Below are 25,527 nucleotides of genomic sequence, written 5' to 3'. Positions count from 1 at the left end.
CTAAAAGTAGCCCCTCCCCCTTTTAATATTCACGTCCAATCGCTGGCCTGCCTCATCCGTTCAGAAGCTTTCTGATTTTTCACCTATGCGGATGATACGCAGTTACTTTTTTTCGGCTTGACCCGGAACGTGAAGGCACAGCAAGCCGACTGAGAGCCTGCCTGGAAGCCATAAGCGACTGAATGGGCTCAAACTGGCTGAAGTTAAAGGGCCAGAAAACAGAAGTCCTCAAGAAGATCCTCCAGCCTTATCCACGCTATGGAATACTGATTTTTGGCCATCGGCCTTAGGCCCTTCCCAATCCCCTCTCAAGTAGGGAAGATTCGGGGGGTTGGAAGTTCAGCCTCACTTTCTCAGGAGGCCCAGGCCAGCTCTATTTGCAGCCCCGGCTTCCTTAAATGAAAGCAAATGAACCAAGTCTTACCCTATAGCCATCCCTGCTTTCATGCTTCATTTATTGCGGCCATGTCAGCTTGGACAATTACAATGCAAGGTTTGGCAATTTTTATTGCCAAACCTGCCTACTTATTAAAACGTTTACAGGTGTTTCAAAATGATCCAGTTCGTTTGGCCAAGGGTACCCGCTGTGGCCAGGCGGCATCCCCGGCCTGTCGCAATCTACACTGGCTCCCTGTCAAGGCTCGGATTCAGCTCAAGGCACTTTGTGCGATTCCCCGTGCCTGCCAAGGCCCTGGCTGTAAATCCCTACAAGACCAAAATTGTGCTTTACTGCCAGGTCGACCCCATTGTTTTGCTTCTCTCTTTCTCCTTAGGATCCTAACTTACTGTCACACGCGCTGTGGTGGCACACCTTTTCACTGTGTGACCCTAAATTGTGGGATCCGCATCCTCTTTCCCTTTGTAGCATTCTGGATTTTGATCTTTTTAAGGAGCGGTTGAAAACATACTTATTTGCGTAATCTTTAGTCAATTAATCTGCATCTTGTAGCGCACTGTTGCCACAGGTAAATGTTTGCGTGTTATGAATGTTTGATTGATTGATTGATGTGTACCTACGTCGTTGAGAGCATGTGGGTGTCTGCATCTGTATGAGGTTTACATCATGCCTGGAAGGCATCTTCCATGAACATATGACAATATTTGCATCATATAAATGCATGTGAATGGTGATACTGGCCCATTTTGGTCAAAATGGGCATCAACATGGTCAAAATGGGCATCAACATGGTCCATATCAGCTATGCAGAAATTGAATGCATGGCAAAACAGGCACCTTGTCGGTTCAGAATATTAAAATACCACATTTTGGGCATGCAAACTATGAAAATGTTTTACAGTAGCAATTGTGATCGTGGCCAAAACATAACTGGGCCGCAAATATCACTTTATTGTCTTCTAGCCAATCTGGAAACATATTCAGGATAACAATTCCAAACAGAGAGAATAAGCGATATGGGTGTACTTTTGTCATGATCCCCATTTCACCCTTTTTGTGTATTGGAAAAATGTGGAATTCATATGTGAAAGAAAGTGAAGGTTAAATAAATACTAGATGTATAAATACTATAAAATCCATTTCAGGAAAGCAATTTTTGTATGGAGCGCATCTCATACTATAAAATTGAGATTTTTTTTTTATAGATTCTCCTTTCAACAATATATCATGATTATGTATGCCTTTTGTATTTATTGGTATTTTATACATCACTATATCTCAAAATGCTGCTGTCACATTCAGCCAGTGTAAGATGTTAGACGAATAAGAATGCACAACGTGGTTTAATTGGCATTTGACTGCTTGTAAATAGTTACAGGCTTAAGTATTGGATTTAAAATTAATTAAAGAGGGTTAAAAGCGAATTGTGAGTTTAAAAGTCCACAAAGGGATTGTTTGTTTCAGTACTGACATCCCACTTACGGCATTGTATATTGTTTTCTTTGCAGAAAGGAAAATGAGAGTTGTCCTTTCTTTGTGTTTGGTGGTCAGTGTCCTTCAAGGTGCCGTTCAATGTGATCATCATCATCAGAACCACAATGGGAACCACAAACATCAAGATCATCATGAAAAGGAACACAAAGAACACCAACACCCAGCAATGGACAAGAGGGCCTGCCACAAAATAGCAGGCGCTAACACAGAATTTGCGTTCAATCTGTACAAGCAAATCGCTGAGAGCGGCAGCTCGGACAATGTGTTCTTCTCTCCTCTAAGCATCTCCACTGCAATGTCCATGCTGTCGCTCGGGGCCAGGTCCACCACGAAAGATCAGATCGTCGAAGGCTTGGGCTTGAACATCACGAATACCACAGACAAAGAAATTCACGAGGGCTTCCACCACCTCATCCATATGCTGAATGATGCAAACAGTGACCTGCAGCTGAACACAGGCAATGTCCTCTTCATAAGCGAGGATCTCAAAATGTTGCCAACGTTTCTGGAGGATGTGAAAAACTATTACGAATCGAACGCCTTCACCACCGATTTTAAGAACGAGGAAGAGGCCAAGAAGCAGATCAATGACCACGTCGAGAAGAAGACAAATGGGAAAATTGTTGACTTGCTCCAGAGCGTTGATCAAAGCGCGCTAATGGTTCTTGTTAACTTTATTGTCTTTAAAGGTAAGGCTTTCCGATTTGGTGTAGGTTAAAACTAGGTAGGCCCGGAAACTGTGGCCCTGTTCAAAAACACCAATATCAGATGAAGGGTTGTACAGTCACACCTTAACCATCCAGTCAAGTCCAGAACTATGAAATATAATTAGTGACAATAGTCAAAAGAGCTTAAAAAGTCTTAAGTTAGTGTGCCTGTTTCACAAAAATATTTTGGAACAAGTAAACAAGTGCCCTTGTCCATTCCTATCCGTTGTCATTTAATATAATGTGAGCAATTCCGAAAGGAGATGTGCACCAATGGTGTGCACATTTCTTTTCGCCTTTGTAAATAACTGTGGTCTAATGGGCATGTCCAAAGGGGAGGGAACGTTGCAAAGCAAATTCCTTATTTACACATGGTAGGTAGGGCTGGGCGATATATCAAGTTTTGGAGCTATATTGATATATTTTCAAAATTGATATAGGATCAGACAACATCGTCAACAACGAGATATATATGTGAACAAGCACTCAGTAAAGCGTGAAACGCGTTGTCAGCAGGTCGTGCCTACGGGCGTCCTGCCTCTGTTATTGCTGCTCTCCCAGCCGTGTCTTTTGTTTATTTTTTTTGTTTAATTCATTAAATTTACTTTTACAACCTCTTCCCCGTGTGAGCTGCGTATTATATTTGATTGGATCCTGCCATACGATTCGCGGAGAGCGCAGTCTCTCCCTTTTCCTCTTTTTTTTATTGATATATATAAATACACACACACATTATTACATATACTGCACTTTTTATTTACATTTTGATATTTACACAGCTGTGTGTATTATCAAACAGGAAGAGGAACCCTGTACTTGTACTTTATTTTGATCAATGTCTTATACATAAAGTTGTTTGTGACATCTCACATGTAGTTGGCGGCTTACAACTGAGCATTTAAAACACAAACAATATCGAGATATATATCATATATCGCCATTCAGCCCACAAATATTGAGCTATGACTTTTGGTCCATATCAGCAAGCCCTAAGGGGAGGCACTTTTCCATGCCTTCAAAGCCTTGCATTCTTCTGTGAATGTTAGGGACAGGCTCATGGGGAGTACACGGTAGAGTAATTTCTGGTCTATCTGTGCATTTGTTTTTACTGTGATCAGCAGCGGACTGAACCATTGTGTCCCACATGACCTTCTATCCTATTGTCAGAGGCAGAAGTGCTTTGTTCTGTTTCTTGAAAATTCACCCGGACATACTCCTGAAGATTCACCATGCTGCAATGCGATTGCACCCTGACGATACTCTGGTATTCATGGGGGCCAACTAGACCTTGAATCATTTGCGCTGGGAAATCCACAAACCCCTTTTGTGAATTCAGTGACAGTGAAATTACCTAGAATGGAGCATCTAAAAGAAAACAGTGCCTCGTCCCTGTTTTTATCAGATGTTCATTTTTTGGTGAGTCAGGTCAAATACTTGTTCTTATTATTAAAACCTATGCAGTTTGTTAGTGGTGGCCAAGAGACATCAAAGAAAAACAACTTTTTTGGCTACTAACAATCTCAATCAATAACCATGAAAATGTGAAATAAACATAAATCAGCTCTTAATTGGGACCTGTTGATCTTAGAAGGTCCATGCATATTTTTAGAATCCCCATACTCATCTGGAACCAGACTAGGGCATCGTGCCAATGTGCCCGATGTGACCACAGCTTGAACAATGACATGTTACGTTTTGGTCTGAGGCCAACAGGCAATGTCGCCGGAAACCGGCACTCCCAATGTCTATGAGCCTATGCACGTACGTATCGGCCCCAAGTACTTTATATTTAGGTCACCCATGCACTTACATACAGCCCGTCTGTACATGCCGTGAAGATTCCTGGATGCGCTTCTGATGGCATAGCTTGCACCCCCTGTCGTTTCTTGATTTCCCCCTTTCTGGTGCCCCCGGGTCTCCATGGCCGGTAACTGATTCAGGTGGAGCAATAGCAAGAATCGCACCAGTGCAGGGGAAGGGGCACTTAGTTTAATATATTTCTGCTGTCAAATAGGTACTTTGTATTGAAGCAAATTCTCTGTAGGTTTTAAGTGCAGCTAAATGTGCATGGTTCAGCCCCCAAACCCATACCTTGACCATTTCCGTAAATTCTTTAATGAACCTATATGTATCCTTTTCCCAATCTGTGGTCCACTCAATCATCACAAACAGGTTCTTAACCTTTTGGCCGTAGGCTTTTAAGGCTCCTTGGTCCTGGCTGTTCAACATATCGCCCATGCAGGCCAACATGGGGCAAAGGGGCTCCGTTCTTGCTTTAATGTATAGGATACCTCTTCTTATATGTATCAGACCTATGAGTGATGTGATACCCATTCCCCAGCGAATATCCTGGATAGGTTGACATTAAGATAGCCCCAGAATCAGTCTCCATAAACATCCTTCCAGTCTACTAAGCCAGTCTGTTTCTAGATGACATAATGCCTCCAGACCATATGCCACCGCAGGGACCTCGCATGCACTGTCTGTATACTGTGAGAATCCCGGTTAGACTATAGCCAGCGCTAGTATCTGGGAACTTACTTATGTGCATAGCTAGTGCGTGGGCTCTAGTGACTTTATCCTGTTTCATTACGAGTCTTCGTGTATGGTCACTCCTAGGTATTCATATTCTGTGACCCGTTCAATATTCACCCCATTAATATAATATCCTCTCAGATTACCCTTGCCAGCCACCACCAATTTGTATGTATTTGTTTTTTCCTAATTCACTATAAGATTATCCACCTGAAACAAAATTCATAAAGAGCATGTGCCGAACGATTCAGCCCCACAAATGTGTGATCTAAAAGCACCACATCATCGGTATATGATATCCAATGTACATGGTTTTTAAATTAATAACCATCATCTACACAGCCAAAATAACCGGCTGCACAGAACTGCTGCAAATCAAGCCCAGCTCAACCTCACATGCCGTCTGGTAAATGAGACAATACAAATACTCTGCTAGGACCCATTATCTCAACACCCCCATAATGACACACAATCAGTGCAGACGTCTTCAGAACAAAAGCAGTGTGTGTTGTGGATGAAACTCGGATGCTACCGTTCCTGGGCCATCTTCCCCAAGGGCATACTATCCTTGGCAAAAGCACCTCTTGCTTACATTACAGCCGTCAGTGCCAAGAACCCACGGCAATGGCAAATGTTGCAGTTTTTAAATGTGCTAGAATTTGGGATTCTGCCTCTGACTGCTACATGCCAGCACCACTTGCACGATTTTTAATGCAGTCACCTGTCTTGTAAATATATCACTTGAGACCAACTTTTTCCAGTCACATGAAGTTCACTGTAATACACACAATGCTGAAGCAAATAGTACACACAGGGCAAGATGTTTATGCAAAGTCCCAGTAGGAAGGACAATAAAAGCTTATCCTCCAGACTTGCTTGGTATTGTACATTTGCCACTAAAGAGAATTCCCAAGCTCCCTATCTGCTCTGTACCTTTAAGTGTGCTTTAGTTCCTATAACCCGCACCTACTATGCATGTTCCAGCGATCTGCCAGATCCTATTTGCATACTCACAAGGCACTGCATATGGGTTCGATTTGACTGTTTCCTTGCTATTCATCCTATATTTCTCATGGAGTATATATTTAAAAAAAAGGGTTGAATACAGAGTTAGGTTGATGGATGTTGGTGTTAAAATAACCATGGACATTTCAAGCTTGAACATTTTCAAAATGTGTTTATATTTTTCCCAATTTATCTTACTTGAAAAGGTGTGTTCAGTAAAATACACTGATCAGAAGTATCAAAGTTTGCCTATTCAAAGCCAATTCACACAAACATACTCTCATCTCCATTCATAAAATGCTCACTAATAAAGTAATACATTCACTGTTGGGTATCACTATTTCAAATGGTGCAGCTTAAAGTTTTCACACACGAGTAGACTCCCCATTTAATGCAAACAAGCTCATGGATCTTAAAGTGCCAATGAAACAATAACTTTGCCAGGCATGTCCCACCAATTCAGGATTCAATGTGCCAATGAAAGCGGTAAGGGGTGGGGCCTTCCCACTGTATTCTTTAGTGACATCCAATGACAAATAAAAGGCATGTTCTGAAGAAAGCAAAAATAAAAACAAAATGTACTGCAGCTCAAAAGGGGAAACTGAATTCACTAAGCAGCAAGAAAACACTAGAATAATAAAATACATATGCAATACAGCACAAGCGGGGAACACGTCATGACATCAAACAGCATGGAAAAAGAGACAAGCCTGAAAGTGACATTCATCAACTCCCTCAGTAGAACCTATGCTCTAGAAAAGGAACGTCCACATAGATGAGATTTCAGAACGATAGTCTCCTGCGTCATTATGAGACGCTGATGAAACACCAGTGCCCCTGGACATACTGTTGCAAGAGCTCTGGCAGAGAACAAACAATGTCTCTAGCCAGACCTAAACGAAGGGCCACATCTAGTGGGATCTGCACAGTAGAGGAATTACATTGCAAGTTCTCGGAAACAGGTCACCTACCATCTCTTGTATGGCATATGCTTCTCTGTTTATGACTGTGGGATGGGTGCTCTGCTGAACAGTCCTTGTAGAAATGTGCTTAATTCCCCTCCACTTTGACAGGACCGAAAAAGTGTTGTTTTCTCTAATACAGAAATAGAAATACTTCAGTAATATACCTTTTTTGAAACGTTTTGGCAAATTACTCCCTAAGCACTTTTCATTCTCTCTCTATAAAGGAAAGTGGGAAAAGGTTTTCGACCCCAAACTGACGAAAGAAGACACATTTTTCGTGGATGAAAATACTACTGTCCGAGTGCCAATGATGGAGCAGGAAGGCTCTATCCACACATGGAAGGATCGCGAGATGCCCTGCACCGTCGTGCGCCTCAATTACGCAGGCAACGCGTCAGCCTTCTTCATCCTGCCCGATGAAGGCAAGATGAAGCAGGTGGAGGAGGGGCTGTCGGCTGCTACCCTACAGAAGTGGAGGCACACAGACCGTGAACGGTAAGCATCAACCGTTCAATGTTTAGCTGTGCTTCCATAACAGTGTGTTTTGACAGTGATGGATTGATTTATTGTGTGCCTACTTCAATGGGGCAGGCTAAAAGCACAGGAACATGGTGCTCCAAAAGGATTACTTATCCTGCATTCCAACTTACTCTTTCAAATAAAAGCAACGATAGGAAAGAAAATATCCTTATATGTAACCAGTGGCGTCGCCAGGAATCAAATTCAGGAGTGGCACAGAGCGGGCCAAAGACAAAAGTGTGGGGAGGTGGGGCGCCTGGCAAAGGTAATGTGTGTGGTCGCAAGCACGCCTGCAGAGAGGCTTTTGTGCACACCAACTACCCACACCGCACCCCCCCCCACCATCAGAATGCAGGCAGGAAACCATTCAGTGAATAATGGCCCATCATTAGCAGTTTTGTGTGCTACATTCTGATGGGAGGGGCTGCAAGCCGCTCTGCACGCTATGGAGTTCGCTGTGGAGCCGGGCAGGGACACCAGAGAAGTGGCTCCTGCTCATGTTCATACCGATGCCAGAATGCATACCAAGAACACTGCTCGCTTTGAGACAAATGTGATCTGCATATTGCACAATGTTTGTATGATATGTTTCTTTTATGGTGATTTTCTTCGCCAAAATAAAGAATGATGATGATAGGCAGCTTTTTTTTGACCTGCGGACGGCTTTCGATAGGGTCCCCAGGGCAAGGTTGTGGAGCGTTTTGATGGGCCTCAAGATTCCTGTAGCCCTCTTGGGGGACATCCAAAAGCTCAACAATAGGAATGAGGCTGTGGGTGATGGAATCTTGATGGCCGCAGCACAAAGAATGCAGACATATAGATGGGTGTACGCTAGGGGTGCATCCTGGTCCCTACAATAGGAATGAGGCTGTGGCCCGATAGAATCTTGATGGGCGCATCACAAAGGATGTAGACATACAGATGGGTGTACGCCAGGGGGGCGTCCTGGTCCCTACAGTAGGAATGAGGCTGTGGCCCGATGGATTCTTGATGATCGCATCACAAAGGATGTAGACATACAGATGGGTGTACGCCAGGGGGGCGTCCTGGTCCCTACAGTAGGAATGAGGCTGTGGCCCGATGGATTCTTGATGGGCGCATCACAAAGGATGTAGACATACAGATGGGTGTACGCCAGGGGGGCGTCCTGGTCCCTACAGTAGGAATGAGGCTGTGGCCCGATGGATTCTTGATGGGCGCATCACAAAGGATGTAGACATACAGATGGGTGTACGCCAGGGGTGCGTCCTGGTCCCTACAGTAGGAATGAGGCTGTGGCCCGATGGAATCTTGATGGGCGCATCACAAAGTATGTAGACATACAGATGGGTGTACGCCAGGGGTGCGTCCTGGCCCCTACAATAGGAATGAGGCTGTGGCCCGATAGAATCTTGATGGGCGCATCACAAAGGATGTAGACATACAGATGGGTGTACGCCAGGGGGGCGTCCTGGTCCCTACAGTAGGAATGAGGCTGTGGCCCGATGGATTCTTGATGGGCGCATCACAAAGGATGTAGACATACAGATGGGTGTACGCCAGGGGTGCGTCCTGGTCCCTACAGTAGGAATGAGGCTGTGGCCCGATGGATTCTTGATGGGCGCATCACAAAGGATGTAGACATACAGATGGGTGTACGCCAGGGGTGCGTCCTGGCCCCTACAATAGGAATGAGGCTGTGGCCCGATAGAATCTTGATGGGCGCATCACAAAGGATGTAGACATACAGATGGGTGTACGCCAGGGGTGCGTCCTGGTCCCTACAGTAGGAGTGAGGCTGTGGCCCGATGGATTCTTGATGGGCGCATCACAAAGGATGTAGACATACAGATGGGTGTACGCCAGGGGGGCGTCCTGGTCCCTACAGTAGGAATGAGGCTGTGGCCCGATGGATTCTTGATGGGCGCATCACAAAGGATGTAGACATACAGATGGGTGTACGCCAGGGGGGCGTCCTGGCCCCTACAATAGGAATGAGGCTGTGGCCCGATAGAATCTTGATGGGCGCATCACAAAGGATGTAGACATACAGATGGGTGTACGCCAGGGGGGCGTTCTGGTCCCTAAGCTATTTTGCCTCTTTATTAATGGAATCATACATGATCTGCTAAATATTCCCACTGATGCCCCCAAGCTTGCTAGTTAAAATGTTCTGATAAAGCACTTTTCTGATGGTGCTCTCCTGTTGCCCCTTACACCGATTGGGCTCAGGCGACAGTTCAATATCTTTGGTCAGTTTTGTACAGCAAATTGCTTAATGATAAATGTACAAAAGACCAAGGCAAAGGTGTTCAGGTGCCTTGAGGCTAAAAGAAAAATGGGGGAGAGTCTAATGTTGAATGGCCATGCTATAGAGCAGGTAAAAAGAAATGTAAGTACCACGGATTATTGTAATTGGAAAACACAAACTGATAGGGCAGGGGACACTTTGGCAAGGCACAGTGCTGCACTGGGGAGGTTTGCTACAGATGCATGTAGTGTCATACTAGAAGCCTACAAAATGCAGGCGAGACAGGCCACCCTGTATGGGGCAAAGTTACGAGGTGTAAATAATTGTAGTAAACTTTCAGTCCTGCAAAATAAATTCCTTAAGAGCATTCCTGGACTTCCCTATTGTGCCCCAAGCTTACCTGTCTTTGCTGAAACAAACATGGCCAGAATGGAGTCCCTGTGCAAATCTAAACCTGTGTTCCTCTCTCTGGATTAGGGTCTGGTCAACGCCAAAGTTATCAAAATGTAGAGATGCCCTGGGGGATGTCACAGCACAGGATGGTGGGGCCTCCCTCCGGTGGTTCGCACATGTAAAGAACGAGCTTTATAACGTTGGGCAGATTGCTGGCTGGGAAATGCCTGATCGTATGGGCAGCACAAGGCTGAGTCTAAACTGCTGAGCTCTATTAATAACTCCATTTCACTCAGCACTTACTGGGCACTAAAGCAAGATTTTGGATTCGAAATCTACTTAGACAGCATTGCTCAGAAGCCTATGAAAGCGCTTTACACCAAGTTGCGACGTGGCATCTTACCATTGGCTAATCTATGTAACAAATGGAGTAGCAGTCACCTGCCAATGTGTCATGTCTGTGCTACTCAGAGGGAATGTGTGATACATTTATTATCACTATGTCCCCTACCTGGACATCACGAAACGCTACCTAAAGGTTTTGTTCATAGCTAGAGGCATAAGATCAACAACCCAAGCTGTGGACTTGTGTTGCAAGTGGGGCTACAATTTAGCTGTCCAGACTGTGGCAAATGACCTCTACAGAGCTTGGAGAAGGAGTACATTGAGGCTGAACTATTATATTGAGCTAAATTCTTCCCGTAAATTATTACCCAAGACAGGACTGCCATGACTAGTAATGTTGATTAAAGATATATAGTAAATTCAAGTTAAATAAAAGTGTATTTTATTTTAAATGTACACTATTGATCGCTTAGAATCTAAGCGTTCCGATTGTATTTTAATTTGTTTTTTAAACGCAAGATGCATTCATCACAACAATAAATGCCCTACTTTGAGGGGTTTGTTTGGAGATGACTGAACGGCATCAGGAGTTTATAGCTCCTGTGTACATATAACCATAGAATTATGTTCTTTTCAGCTTGGGGACTTGATGTCTCACAGGACTGTGCTAAATACATCATAGAGCATTGAGATTTCTCATTTAGGCATTGTTTTGCCCCTTTGATATTTTACAATGTATTTTCTTTAGCATAAAGGGCCTCATTACTAGCACATCGGTGCAGGAAAAAATGGCGGTAATGCAGTGGTAAATCCATTAACACTCCATTACTGCACCGCCGTACAACTTTGGTGGTGAGGTGGATGAAATAACTCCAGCAAAATGCTGGTGGTAATTTCGCTGCCTTATTGCCAAAAACCGGCAGAAATTCTGCCGCTGGAAATTCCACCAAAATCCCCATGGAGTCTTATGGGGGACTAACCCCTGCATACCACCACTTGCAATCCGGAGTTAATTCCGCTGACCATGTGGAATTAGCAGTAATTCTATTTAGAGGTATTCCAGCGGATTTACCACCGGAATACCGCCAAGCTTGTAATGAGGCCGAAAGACATGAATTAATGTTTGTTGACAAATTATTTATTTCATCCTAAATTCGCGAACCTTTGAGTCAGTGATGAAATGTTTATTTTCAAGTACTCTACAGCTTGCAAATTACAAGTAGAGCATCTCAATGGGATGGAGGCGGAAATAATTTAGTCAAATAACTTGCAGGAATCAAGAATATGAAATAATGAAAACCCTGAATTGTTATTCAATAAACATGAAAAGGAATTATATGTGCAATACTATGAAGTCAGACATAGGTTATAGGATTGGAATGTTGGGCTATTCAATTTAATTTAGTAGGCCATTGTGAAATCTGAGACAAAAATATAACATATAAATGCTTTTACAATTTTTTAACAGTCGATGCAGCCTGCACATCCCCAAGTTTTCAATCTCAGCTACTTGTGACCTTAAAAAGGTGCTACTGAAGGTGGGCATGATCGAAGTCTTCTCCGACATAGCAGATCTTTCCAGAATCACTGGGCAGCGTAACCTGAAGGCATCCAAAGTAAGGCTTTACAAACACCCATTTCCCGTGTGCTGTTTTATCCTCTCCCCCTTTTTGCATCAATTTGTTTATGCAGATAATTTAGTTGGTTTCATTTGTATGTACCCCATTACGAAATAATGGTTCCACTATGCTATACAAAACTGACAATTGCGTGTATACAATAGACAACAAACTATTGAGTACTAACCCTAAAGAAAAGGGCAGATGCAATGACACAAGCAATCAGAGGCTGATATGCAGAAGTTTCTTAAAGCAGCGCCTGTTCTCTGCCATTGTTCGTTTTGTACCAGACTCTCACCCCGCAGGCATCGTGACGCTTTTTTTAAGTTGACGTAAAACATCCCGGCATGGACAGGAGAATAACACAAGGGCAAGTATGATGGCTGGAATTACCAGAATGATCACTGGTGCCTGTGGATGTAGGTTGCGCTATACAAATAACCATCACATAACATATCACCAAACGTGTTAGGATTGGTGTTAAAACAGTGTTAAGACCCATTCTTTGAGAACATAGGATTCCATGAGGAGTTCTTCGGATTTACAGCGAGAGAAGTTCAGACAGAGTAAATCCAACAATTTTTGGAGGTGAATTGGAGGATTTCCCTCCAGCTATGTGCTGGAGGTAAACCCTCCACTTGAACTCCATCTCAGAACTCAGTGGAGCGGGAAAGTGTCAGTAAAGTGATGGTCATTTTACTACCACCATTTTACCAGCGTTCTGTAGCACACCACCAAACTGGTTATAAGTTCTAATGTTATTTAAGTAGACTTGTCATACTGTGGACACTGTTTGTGTTTTATTAGTCTGCGGACAAGATGTTTAGATACGGTCGATATTTAAGGGCATATAAAAAGGAACAGGCACCCTGACTCATATGCTTTGTGACCGAAATAGGGTCCCTGGATTCTGGGAGGAGATATGGCTGTGGATTGAGTTAGATGTCCACTGTATGCTCCCAAGGCTCTATTCATACCCCTTCTTCTTGTGCTTCTCCCTTGGCTCAGCCCTCTTATATAGTGTGCAACTGTGATTTTATAGAGCCTTGAATGTTGCAAAAAAGGAAATTCTTAAGGTTTGCAAGTTGGACTGGAGACCCCGTTATAAGGATTGGCTCACTTGTCTTCTCTCACTGTCCATTAAAGAAAAAGTGTCCTACCTAAAGATGGACTCCTAGTAAAAGTACACATACATTTGGAGAGCCTTTAATGAGCTGTATGCTGCACCACCCCGCGTCTCACTTTCTACCTCTTGTCGCTTTTATGTTCCTTGTTACTGATGTTCACTGTAGATTGTTGTTCTTTGCTAGTGTCCTAAACTACCCCGAAAGAGCCTACATTTCTTAGCCACGTTTTGCTAATTGGAAGGCCTTATTTGCACATACAGCAGTGTTCGTCTGATCTTTGCTACTACCTCTCCCATAAGGGCTCTCTCTGGACATTGGTGCATTGGAGAGGCATGTTCAGGGTTAAAAATTACATCTGCTCTTGCTCCAACCTGGCCTCTCAGCCTCCCCTGCCGTGCATGATGTCATGTTTGCACGGTTGTGGTGGGTTTAAAAAAAATAAAAAGAACAAAAGGTCATGACCAGTATTCCGACAGGAGTGGTGATTGCATCATGCCTGTGCATGAATACAAACAGCCCTGGCCAATGCCTTCTTTAGGCAAGGGTGCAGTCTCTTGCTGTCGCTCTCTTGTATGATGGAGAATGGATTAAGGGCCAACTCTCAAATTATGAGTTCTGCTGGGGCAGCGGTGCTAATTTTCCCAGCATCTGATTCGGCACATTGACGGGAAGCTAAGAATCCAGAACAAAGTCACTGGTTTGTGACTATCCTCCAAGATTACTGGATCAGTGCTCCAGGTAATATTTGAAGGTGGGAGTATTTTACTCCCAATTTTTTAATGTGTGGAGTAAAATTATTTCTTAGCGAGTAAAAATTTAAGTCAAATGTGCAATCGGAGTATTATAGAAGGGGGTAAAAATGTTTGAACTAAAGAACAAGTTACTTATCTGTAACTCCTGTTCTCCAGCATGGATCTTACATGGATTCACATGCTCATTAATAGTCCCCGTCGTCAGGCTGGGAATCCTCAGTAATATTAAAGCAGTTTAGCTTTGTGCTAAAAACGGCTCATCGCTTCTATACCCTATTGCTGTGACCTTGGGTCATACTGCCTCAGCCAATGATGCTCGTCCTCCTAATCGCCACTCCTGGTGGTGAAGGCACACCCTCAAACGCTCACAAAAAAATACAACCCACTAGGGAAAAAAGGCAAAGAGATTGTTGCAAGGACAACAAGTTTTAATCACACAAAATAGGTAGGCCAGCAAAGAACTCTGCTGCCCAAGAACGTTCTGCCGCAAAAATATTACAAGCAGAAGGTTACAAGGAAACACATCGTCACTAATGACATCACATATACAGTAAAAACTTGCGTGGCTGGTTGGCGAGACCTATACATAGGCAGCCTGCTCCATAGGGGATACCAGGTTGCTATTGGTCCAAGCGCCGTCCATCCGACTTCCATCACGTGAGGTCAGCTGGGCTCATCATCTCCAGGGAATCAAGACTGAGTTCGCCATTAGTAAGACATATGTAAGACAATGCTACTCTATCATTGCGGCGTGCACCTGGGAAACTCGGGGACCGGCATTGGGGGAGGCTTGAGATCATGCTGACCCACACATTCTTCACTCAGTCCATGTCGCACTCTCCACACCCAAGACTTCCACCCTCGCTTTGGACTATCATTTATTCCACCCTGCACCTCGTATTAAAAAATGTGCCATTATCATAAGGTGGAATGGTTGTGGTCTTTTAGATCTTTTATGACCACTGGGTTTATAGTTGGTGGCCTGGGGTCACCTACTATTGCAGAATTTAGGGGTCTTGGACTGGGGCAGTTGTGGGTGTCATAACACATGGTGGGCTGGATGGTGGTGGAGGTCTGCTTATGGCCTGGCTGCGATAAACATGCAAGCAAGGCGCCTGGTACTGTCTCGTGCCTTGCAGGGTGTGTTCCTTCTTGGGATAACACATATTCGCAACAGTTATGGAACAAACGTTTCTATGAGAATTAGCAGCGTGGGTCTTTCTACCATCAGCGCTTGGGCGTGCTCAGGTTTCTTAGTTGGGTCTGTCATTACCGTACAGCCATGCAGTGCCGAATGTTTCTACCATAACTACAAAAATGGTGCTTCCTTATATATGCGCACTAAGTCTATGCATTTATATTTAATATTGTGTTTGAGCAGGGTTTCTTAGCACTCCTCCTTTCCCCACAGGTACATTGCAAGTGCAGTTTTGGAATTCACCTTACTCTAAAGCCCCTAGGGGGGTGGGAGAGGTTCATTCCCCTCCCAACAATGGCCATCTTCAGATTTGGTCGCACATGTAAAGTGACAGTAGGATTCAAGAAGAGCCAGAGAGAGGACGGAGGGAGGGTTCACATGTGAATCCATGTAAGACCCATGCTGGAGAAAAGGAGTTACAGGTAAGTAACTTGTTCCTTCTCCAGCATGGGGTCTTACATGGATTCACATGCTCATGAATACAATTACACAGCAGTATATATATATATATATATATATACACCCAACCACAGGAGGTGTCAAGGCTCACAGAAGCAATCCCACTTACCCCTGGAACAGAGATACCTCAAACAAACAGGTTGTGCAGCACCGCTTGGCCGACTCAGGACTCTTCCCTGGAATCCCCGTCGACACAGTAGAATCTTGTGAAGATGGGAGTAGACCCCCATGTAACAGCCCTACAAATGTCGATCAGGCAAACACCAGAGAGAAACCCTGTAGTTGCAGGGATGGCTCTGGTGGAATGGGCTCTCGGGCGGCCTGGTAACTGTGTGTTGGCCAGATGATGGCAATGCGTGAAACAGCCGGAGAGCCACCTGGAGATGGAAGCCTTAGTCAGGGCCTTCCCATGTCCCAAAGGTCCAAAATTGACAAAAAGCTGACAAGTCTTTGGAAAGTCCCTTGTGCGTGCCACATCAAGCTTCAAGGCATGCGCAACGCCCAGCAAAAGCAATGCTCTTTCAGCAGTGAAGAAGGGTTTGCGGAAAAAAACTGTCAAAACCAAAGGCTTGTTTCGATGAAAGTCAGAAGGGGACTTTTGGCATGAAGGAAGGATGAGTTAGCAGAACCACCTTAGCTTTGTGGAATGACAAATATGGAGGCGTACAGGAGAGAGCGTGTATCTCTCCCACACGCCTATCCGAGGTGATTGCCACCAAGAAGGCGTTATTCCATTACAGAAACCTCAAAGAGGCCCGATATAGAGATTCAAACGGAGGCCCCAGTAGTTTCGACAGTACCACTTATAGCTCCCACGCAGGGGCAGGAGCCTTCCCCTGAGGAAATGTTCTCAAGTGGCCCTTGAGGAACTCTTTAACGAGCCTGTGCGACCACAGGGAGAGCTTGCTTGGGGCCCGGGTGTACCAGTATATGGCAGCCAGGTAGACCTTGATAGATGCATGAGCAAGGCCAGTCTTGGCCAGCGAGAGCAGGCATGGGAGAAGCTGCAGCGCCATCTCAAGTAGTAGAAATATCTTCTGTGGCCGGCACCACACTTGAAAACGCTTCCACTTGTGTTTGTAGCAAGCAAGCAAGCAAGCATAGAGGGGGCCCTGGCTAGAATCTTCTTGCATTCCAAGGATAGCGAATAGTGTCTAAATTCTAGGGATGCAGGAGCCAGGCTGTGACATTCAGAGACACTGGGCCATGGTGCCAGATTGATCCTCCTTCTCTGGAGAGCGGGTCTGGAAGTGGAGGCAATTTGATGGCAGTAACCACCAAAAGATGAAGAGGGTCTGAGTACCAGATCTGCCTGGCCACGCCAGTGCAATAGGGGTCATCCTTCAATGGCAATGTTTGAGTGTGTTGATCACTCGTATCAATAGAGGAATCTGCGGGAAAGCGTACAGGAAGAGGCCCTCCTAAGGAAATGAGAAGGCATTGCCCAGGCTCCTTGGCTGAGGATACCTGTTGGCAAACCTCTGACACTTGGCATTGGTAAGTGTTGCAAAGAGGTTGATTTGAGGGAGACCCCACTCGTTAAAGAGACAAGACACATCTGCTTGTTGGAGTCCCCATTTGTTGGCAGGACTGCAGCTCCCTGCTGAGAGAGTCCGTAATGGTGTTCTGGTGACATGGGACGAGAAACATTTGTTGAGCAATGGCCCAGAACCACAGGTTCTGCGCCTCCTGAGAGAGCGGGGAAGCGCATCCCGCCCTGTTTCCTGAATTAAAACATGGGGGTGGTGTTGTCCGTAAAGACTTGCGCCACCTTCCCCTGGTGCGGAGGCTGAAAATACTGGAGAGCCCAGAAAACTACCTGCAATTCCAGGACATTGCTGTGCACCTCATTCTGTTCCGGGAGCCAGAGCGCTCTGGCGTGAGAATGTCCTGTGTGGGCTCCCCAACCTTCCAGAGAGGCGTTGGTCATGACTGTTGCCTGATACGCGGAGAGCTGAAAAGGAGCGCCTTGGGAGAAATGTGGGCGAACGGACCACCATTGGTGGGCCTGACGGACTGTCTGATTGAGGACGATCTTGTCGTTTCATGTGCCGGTGACTTGCTGCCATCTGGCATCCAGAAACTCTTGCAGAGGTCTCATCTGCTGCCTTAAAAAGAGAACTAGATGGATGCAGGAGGACATCATCCCCAGCAAGGACTAGATGGACCGAACTGTTGCAACGGATGCTGCCAATAGCCGTTGGACCTTCCGCAGGATGGCCTTCACTCTCGCTTTCGAAGGACACGCTAGACACGAGAGTGTGTTGAGGCAGGCACCCAGGAAAAGAGCATTCTGAGATGGCGCTACACAGGACTTCTGATAGTTATCGAGAATCCCAGAGAAGTCAGAGTTTGGATGGTTTCTGTAGTGTGCCGGATTGCGAACGTATGAGAGTGGGAACAGATCAGCCAATCGTCCAGATAAGGATAGACATGGATTCCTTTGAGACACAGGCTGCCACCAGGGCCACGCATTTGGTGAACACCCTCAGGGATGACCTTAGGCTGGATGGCAGGGCATTGCACTGGTAATGGCACCCTTGAATGACAACATTCAGCAATTTCTAGTGTTTGTGATGAATGGGGATGTGGAAGTTAGCATCCTTCAAGTCGAGGGTCACCAGGAAATCTCCTTCCTCAAGTTGGTCGAGCACATGCTGCAATGTGACCATCCTGAACTTTTGGTATTTGAGAAACCTGTGAGGCGTTGCAAGTCTAAAATGTGTCTCTACCCTCCCGACTTCTTTTATAGCAGAAAGTATCTAGGGTACACTCCAGAGCCACTGTGGGCCTGGTTATATTACCTCTTTGCTTAGCATGGCTTGAACCTCCATTAGTAGCTGTGCCATGTGCTGTTTGTGTTGTGGGATGGGAGAAATGTGAGGGCATCGGTCCTGAAATTCCAGAGTGTGCCCCTGATGATGGACATTGATCACCCATTTGTCTGTGGAGATCTTGCGCCACTGATTGACAAATTGCATTAACCGGCCTCCCACTGGGATGCAGAAGTGGGGGTGCGGGTCCTGGGCCAGTTCAGGCTTGTTCCGGGTCTGTGTCCTGGACGGTGGGCGACAATGCTGCTGGTTGCCACTTCTGTAATAGTGGGAGCATCCGCTATAAGCCTCCTTGGTTGTTGAATGGAAGGGCTGATGATAGGGGGAGGTGAACCCCTTCGAGCAGCTTGAGACTTTCCCTTTAGGGGTGCGAAAGCACAGCCTTCTCTGCTGGAGAGTGCCCAAAGAACGAGTCCTCTTAGTGTCCGCTTTTATGGTCTGCAGAGTTGCGTTGACCGCCTTTATGAAGAAGTTGTCACCATCGAATGGCATGTTGAATACCTTTGTTTGCACATCTGTGAGGAAGTTGGTGGCCTTGAGCCAATTCTGGCAGTGGATGGCCACTCCATTATCCATCTGGCAAAAGCCTGAGTCAGCGATGTCGAGTGCGACAGTGATCACATGCTCAGAGGCTACCCCCCGTTCAAGGAACAGAGCCAGTGCTTTGGCTTTCTTGTCCTCCGGCAGTAAGTCGTGGAAGGCCCCAACGTGTACCATAACCTCCTGTCATATCTTGAGAGAATGGCTACGGCGTTGGTGGCCTTGATTGTAGATGCTGCCATTGTGATGATGCACTTCCAAGTCGCATCTAGCTTTTACACGCTTGGTCCGGAGGAACCGTAGACGAGGAAGACGGGTATGGAGGACCTCTTCTTAGGCGCAGCCGGGACCACCGAGTCTGGCGATGGCTGGGACCTGAGGCACTTAGGGGACATGTCCGGGACCCGGCACTTCTTTTCCAAGTGATCCCTTTTCACAGGAATGGTGTTAGGGATCTTCATGACCAACAGGCCATCCTCCCAAATGACATTCAACAGAGGGACCAAACGAAGGTCCTCTTGGAAGATTCCTGTCATCGAAAGGAAACCTTCCCTTTTCTTTTCCTCAGGCACAAGGTTGAATAGCTTCGCCGCCTTCGAGATCATGGAGTGGAATTACCCGATCCTGTCTGGCAGAGAGTCCATGGAGGGCACCTCGATATCAGGGGGTTCCCCATCGCGGGGACATAGTCATCAAACTCATCCGTGCCTTGCATACCGGTTGTGATAGTATCAGTGTCAGTCTGAGCTGCTTCCTACACCACAGGGGGCAGTGCAGTCTGCAACGGCCGAGGGGTAACAGGGGCTGGATGAGACGCGTTGGCTGAGCTCGAGAAGGTCTCTGAAGACTCCTTGTAGAAGCGGGAATGGGAGCAGCAGCTAGACACTGCAATGTCCAAAGACATATCCCTTGGAGTTTAGCGCCTTGAAACACTTGTGTATAGGTATGTTATAAATGCCATATCATATCATATCATGCTGGGCCATGAAGTGAAGGGCTAAAGGGCTGAAATGGATGGCGAGATTGCGCCCCTTGTCGAGGTATTGGTACAATGGGATCAGGCCCCCCTGAACCCTCACCTGGTCAGAGAAAAATCCCTCTGGCAGGTCCTCCTTCAAACTGGTGGCATGTGTTGGAGACATCCTGGGAGGTCCAGAGGGGACAGGGTGAAAAGCGGTCTGGCCTTGGTGGGTTTAGGTAGAAACTCCTGCGTTGGAGGGAAATCGCTCACCAAATCCGAAAAGAGGCGATGACTTGAGCCTGCAGAGATGGAGAAGGTGGCATTGTTGATGGGACTGTCATCAGTACCGTGACAGGTCTAGGTAAGTAAGATGACTCTGGGCGTGGTAACCGTCATAGTGGAAACATTGACAGTTGCAGACGAACGTCTTGGTGGGATCGAAGCTGTTGATGGAAGACCAGTCTTTGTAGACAAAGTCGGTGACGAGGTACTTTGACAAGGTCTTGTGTTTAGCCGCTGTTGTCAGCAATTTCATTGTGGACGCAATCTGTCCACTTGCCGGTAGGCTAACCGCCGTTGGAGTTGGTAACAGCAAGCTGGCTTTCTCCGATCTAGGTCTTGCAGCTGCGGCGACCATCCATGAATGAGTTGGAGCGTGGGATGACTTTCCCTTTTTTGGTATCTTCTCCCGGGAAGTGTCTTCAAAGAATTGCAACCTCTTTTTGTCAGAGAGAGCATGTGCTTCGGACTTGGCGGCCCTGGAAGAGGCATGAGTGCGCCTGGAGAACGCGTCAGAGACCTTCCTCGATCCACGCTACTAACCTCCTATGGTGATCCTTCTGTGTCGTGGAGGAGAAGGCCTGGCATATCGAACTTCAGTCCGAAATCGTGGTCGGGATGTAGGCAGTAGATGCACTTGAAGATGTTCTTCAGGCCGCAGTTTTCACAGGCGCTGAAGAGACCTTTCTTTGTGGCATCCGCCATGGTGTTGAACCAAAGGCCCAAGCCACAGGTTGCAGCCCAATCACTTACATTATACCAGCCATCCTCACCCTCTTCTTTGTGAATGTGCAGATAGAGTCCAATTGCTATTCAAACAGTGAAGCCTGTTTAAGGGAATTTCTGCAAGATACAGACTGCCCTATGAGGCTAAACAAGACTAAACCTAACAAATCTAAAAACTGAAAATTGAGGAGAAGAAAAGACCAAGCACACCTGAGTATAATAAGCATTCCACCCAGGATTGAGTTGGCTTTTGGCAATGTTTATTATCAAGAGATCACTAATATTCCGTCCTGCATCATCGCCCTGGTCCAGAATGCTCCTATTGCTCTAAATACGCCAGCAGAAGAAAAATAGGAATCCATCTTGTTTTAAATATTAAGTAGTTTACTTACCTTCTCGACATTCATAGAAACCTAGGACAGAGCAAGAGATCTTCGCTGTTGATATCGATCCTGAGCATGTTTCCCACGGAGATATACGCAAGATATGAAACTGAACTCCATGTATTCCAGAAGCAAAAAGCTTGCAAAATAGTGTAACAAATGAGTAAACTGAAGCTTTGGATGGACACACACACACACAGACGCACGCTCTCTCTCTCACTACAAGAGCGGAATCACTATGGGGAGGGGGAATGAGCGAGATAATAAGGAGGAGAATTTGAAAGTAGTGTTGAGAGAGACATGCATTCAATGTAGCACTGTGTAACAACAAATATCCAGCTTTTAATACTGGAGGGTAGCATATTTGTTACCATGCCCATTTAGATAAGAGAAATACAGGAGGCGGTATGATTCTCACAGCATCACAACATTTTGACAATCTGAGCTTGTTTTGTCGTACAGTGGTAGGTTAGAATCAGGAGATGTGCAAGCATGCATGATTTTCACACATTTATTTTTATTTCCTCTTCTGATTCAAAAGACCTAATCTTTCTGTAATTCTGTGATGCTAAACCCTACTCTATACAAATGAAGGTAAACAAGGGTGCTAGTCCGTGTGCCAAGATGGTCAAACATAAATTAAGTTCTCTCTCCAGAATTCCTATTTTAAACTACCTCCTCTCCCTAATGTTCAAAAGAAAATATGAATAAAACAAGACATACCTTTGGGCCTTGCCCAAGGGAGTTGTATGGCTGCTGGTTTCTATCCCTCACTCTTGTGTCTCTTTACCGTAGGTCTTTGCCTTTGTTCACAGTCCAATGCATATAGTTCATGTATGGCTAGAGTGCCATCCCGGGGTTCTCCCCAGACTCTCTGGTTCTCCTTCCTTGAAACATATGCATCTCGCAGTCCTTCTCACTTTGGGGAGACTTTCGTATTTCCCCGTCCCGCAATCTGGCGTTCTTTCAGTCTCTTCCTCTCCTACTCTGGGGCTCCCTTTAGCTCATCTCTCCATCTGGTTTCCTCCATGCTTTGACTCATTTTGCTTCCTCTTTCTCCACTCTGTGTTCTTTTGAGTCAAGTTCTGTCAGTGTCTCTCCACTCTGTGGCTTATCTCAGTTAGGTCTCTAGTGTTACCGCGCCCAACTCTTCAACCAATCAGGTTACAGAAGCTATATCGCTTGCCCCCACTTTCAGCCAGCCAGCCCGTTCTTGTGGGTTTACAGGGCCCCCTGGCGTATCACGCCATCCATGGGGCACCATGACAATGTGCGTCAAGGAAGACGCATCGGATGCCTAAGAGTAATGTAGGCTTAGAGCGTGATCACGTGGTAGGGAGCATCACTCTGACCGCAAGGTCGCGCTCCTGCCCGCCGTCATCAGAAAGAGACTACATTAGGCTTGGAACGTTGTTCTCGCAACGGTCACACACATGGAGCCATATTGCAGGTTCGTGTTAGGGAATTAGGTGTTTAGATTAGTAAATTAGATTTTGATCCTGCCATGTTAAAGGACTAGGATAAAGAAGGACAGCTGACTACCTAAAGGTACAATCAAAGGGTTATATGTTCTGGATACCTGTATGCAGACTGAGCCTCTAAATTGTGGCACCCTGCTGGGTCTGGGGGGGCCCTCTGCCCCTGGGTACAGGGTGGACGCCCGGGTTGAAGATAGGAAGTGACATGTGTGAGGGGTCCCGGATGCACCAGACCTTCCCCAGTCCAAGACTGTCCAGAACTGTATAGAGATGCCGGACAAGCATAGCAGGTGCAAAGCCAAGCAGACGGTCATGGAGGCCTTCAAAGGGACAGTGGTGGCATGACGTAGCCACAGCCACAAAGAGGTGGGGAGCTCGCCTATGTGTCCATGAGCCAACTAGGGGAAGAACAAATATTGGCAACCATTGCTCCACTACAAATGTCTCTGGAGCACAAGATTGAAACAGTTACAGTAGATGTCGGCCTCTTGAGGCAGGATATACGTTCGCTTGCGGACCGGCTTGGTACTACTGTAGCACAGGTGCAGGAGAACTAAGCCAACTTCGCCAGTAATCAATCAGAAATCGCTGCGCTGATGGAGAAGATGTGGGAACTGGAACAGCGTACAGAGGATGTAGAGGGCAGGGCCAGGAGGAATAATGTGAGGATCCTAGGACTGCCTGAAGGGGAGGAGGGTCAAGACTCCACTTCCTAAGTGGAGAACTTGCTATTAAAGGAGGTAGGCCCGCGGGTCATTGTCGCAGGGTTTCAAAGTGAAGAGTGCCCATATTTCTCTGGCAAGAAGGCCTCCTCCTGGCGCCCCCCTTACCCTCTGATACCACTGATTGCCAAGATCCTCAATTATAAAGATAGAGAGCGGATACTAGTTTTCTCCTGAGAAGGTGGGGCGATAGAGCGGGTGCTCTCCAAACTAACTATTTACCCGGCCTACACACAACTGGTCCAAAGGAGGAGAGCAGCGTTTGACCGCAGTAAAGAGCGACTGCAGCGGGCCATTTTGAAATGCATGCTGTTTTATCCAGCTAAACTGAAGGTCCTGCACAATGGACAATTGCACTTCTTTGAGGACACCACAGCAGCACATTCATAGATGGACTTGTTGAGTATTGCGCAGTTGCCGGCAAGACGGAACAATAAACCCTCATTGTGGCATCCACAGGGTGCGGTAGTATGCACTGTCAAACTGCAGGGCGTCTTTGATGAGTATTTGGCGGGAGCCTGGTGGTTGACACCCTGGCCACTACCCTTTTTCCCCCGTTGTTTTTTCCTTTTTCATTTATGGGGGAGTAGCTGCCTGCCCCGGATGTGGCTAACACGTACTTGAATTTGTGATAACAGTTTTTGGGCATCTACTGCTGTTCATCGCTCGGGAGATTTGGAGGGGGGAGCATGGGAAACAGGTTAGCTTAAATATTCCTACAGCTATAAGGTCTGTGTTTTATGATTGGAGGGTGGGAGGTGGTTGTTGGGGGGGAGTTTGGCTTTGTTTAATAGCTTTTAATGCTCGCATAAAGGGTCATGCTTGTTGTTGGGACAAATCCTGAGACTGATTGGCTGCACAGGGTGGCACTGGTCTGGGTGCTTCCCTGGCAGGATGAGGGAGGTGGGCATTGGGGCAATGGAGAGGCCATTTGGGGGATGCAATAGTTAACTTCTTTGACATTAACACAGGCAGCACTGATCGGGCCGGCACCCTGTGGGAAGCTTTCAAAATAGTCGTGCAAGGAGAAGTGATTGTTAGGATGGGCGGGCTGTGGAGAGAGTTACTGAGATCCCTCACGAGCATAGAGGGAAACATTGAAGTGCTGGAACGCAGGGATGAGAGAACTCCAGTGGAATCTAGGGACATGACCGACTTGAGGCAACAGTGCCTAGTGGCTTGGCATCGGTTGGGCAAATTGGATTTTCTGGAAAATACCAGGAAACTGCACGCAGAGGGCAATACACTTGGCAGGCTGTTGGCATGGTTGTACAGCAGAGAAGACGGGAGGGAAATGATCAGTGCCATATGGGATGACCAGGGGTCACTAGGCACAGGCAAGAGGAGATCAACAAAGTGTTCTCTAAATATTACGAAACCCTGTACTTGTCGGAAATGGAAGCTTGTAGCTCTGATGTAGGAGAGGCTGTTGGATGCCCAAATCTCTGTTGAAGAGCCTGGAGGTCACCATGCACGCATTGCAGGCTGGAAAGACCCATGGGGCGGGTGGCCTGCTGGGTGAAGTCTACAAAGAATATGCCAAGGTACTGGCGCCCAGACTCTTGGAGCACTTGGAGGACGCCTATGAGATATGGTTCTTACCTGGCAGCTTACAAGAATCAATAATAGTCCCAGTGCTTAAACTGAATAAACCACTGTTAGAATGCAGCTCTTACCGGCCTCTCTCCATGGTTAACCAGGACTGCAAGATTGTAAACGGCCCTGTTGGCTGCCAGACTAATGCGAGTCTAGGACCGACAATCGGCTGGAAGGCAAAAGAAGGGCCCATCGCGGATGCATGGTGGTGTGATTTGCAGAGATGGGCTGTAGCTGAGACCTCTGTATGGTATAGGGCTGGG

General features: G+C 46.3%; 1 protein-coding gene across 1 annotated transcript in view; it reads left to right on the top strand.

Annotated features, from left to right (window-relative positions):
- LOC138527361 (alpha-1-antiproteinase F-like) overlaps nucleotides 1-25,527 on the top strand; it is a 33,098-nt gene that overhangs the window by 4,470 nt on the left and 3,101 nt on the right. The window contains exons 2-4 of the mRNA XM_069638430.1: nucleotides 1,906-2,580; nucleotides 7,328-7,598; nucleotides 12,059-12,206. Coding sequence (XP_069494531.1) covers nucleotides 1,914-2,580; nucleotides 7,328-7,598; nucleotides 12,059-12,206 — 1,086 coding nt within the window. The 5' untranslated portion in view covers nucleotides 1,906-1,913. The remainder of the gene's footprint in view (nucleotides 1-1,905; nucleotides 2,581-7,327; nucleotides 7,599-12,058; nucleotides 12,207-25,527) is intronic.

This window comes from Ambystoma mexicanum, chromosome 14 (genome assembly GCF_040938575.1).
Source record: "Ambystoma mexicanum isolate Mex_15411 chromosome 14, UKY_AmexF1_1, whole genome shotgun sequence".
NCBI classification, from domain to species: Eukaryota; Metazoa; Chordata; class Amphibia; order Caudata; family Ambystomatidae; genus Ambystoma; species Ambystoma mexicanum.
The sequence above is the reverse complement of the archived record's forward strand: the minus strand, read 5'-3'. Positions and strand labels throughout refer to the sequence as shown.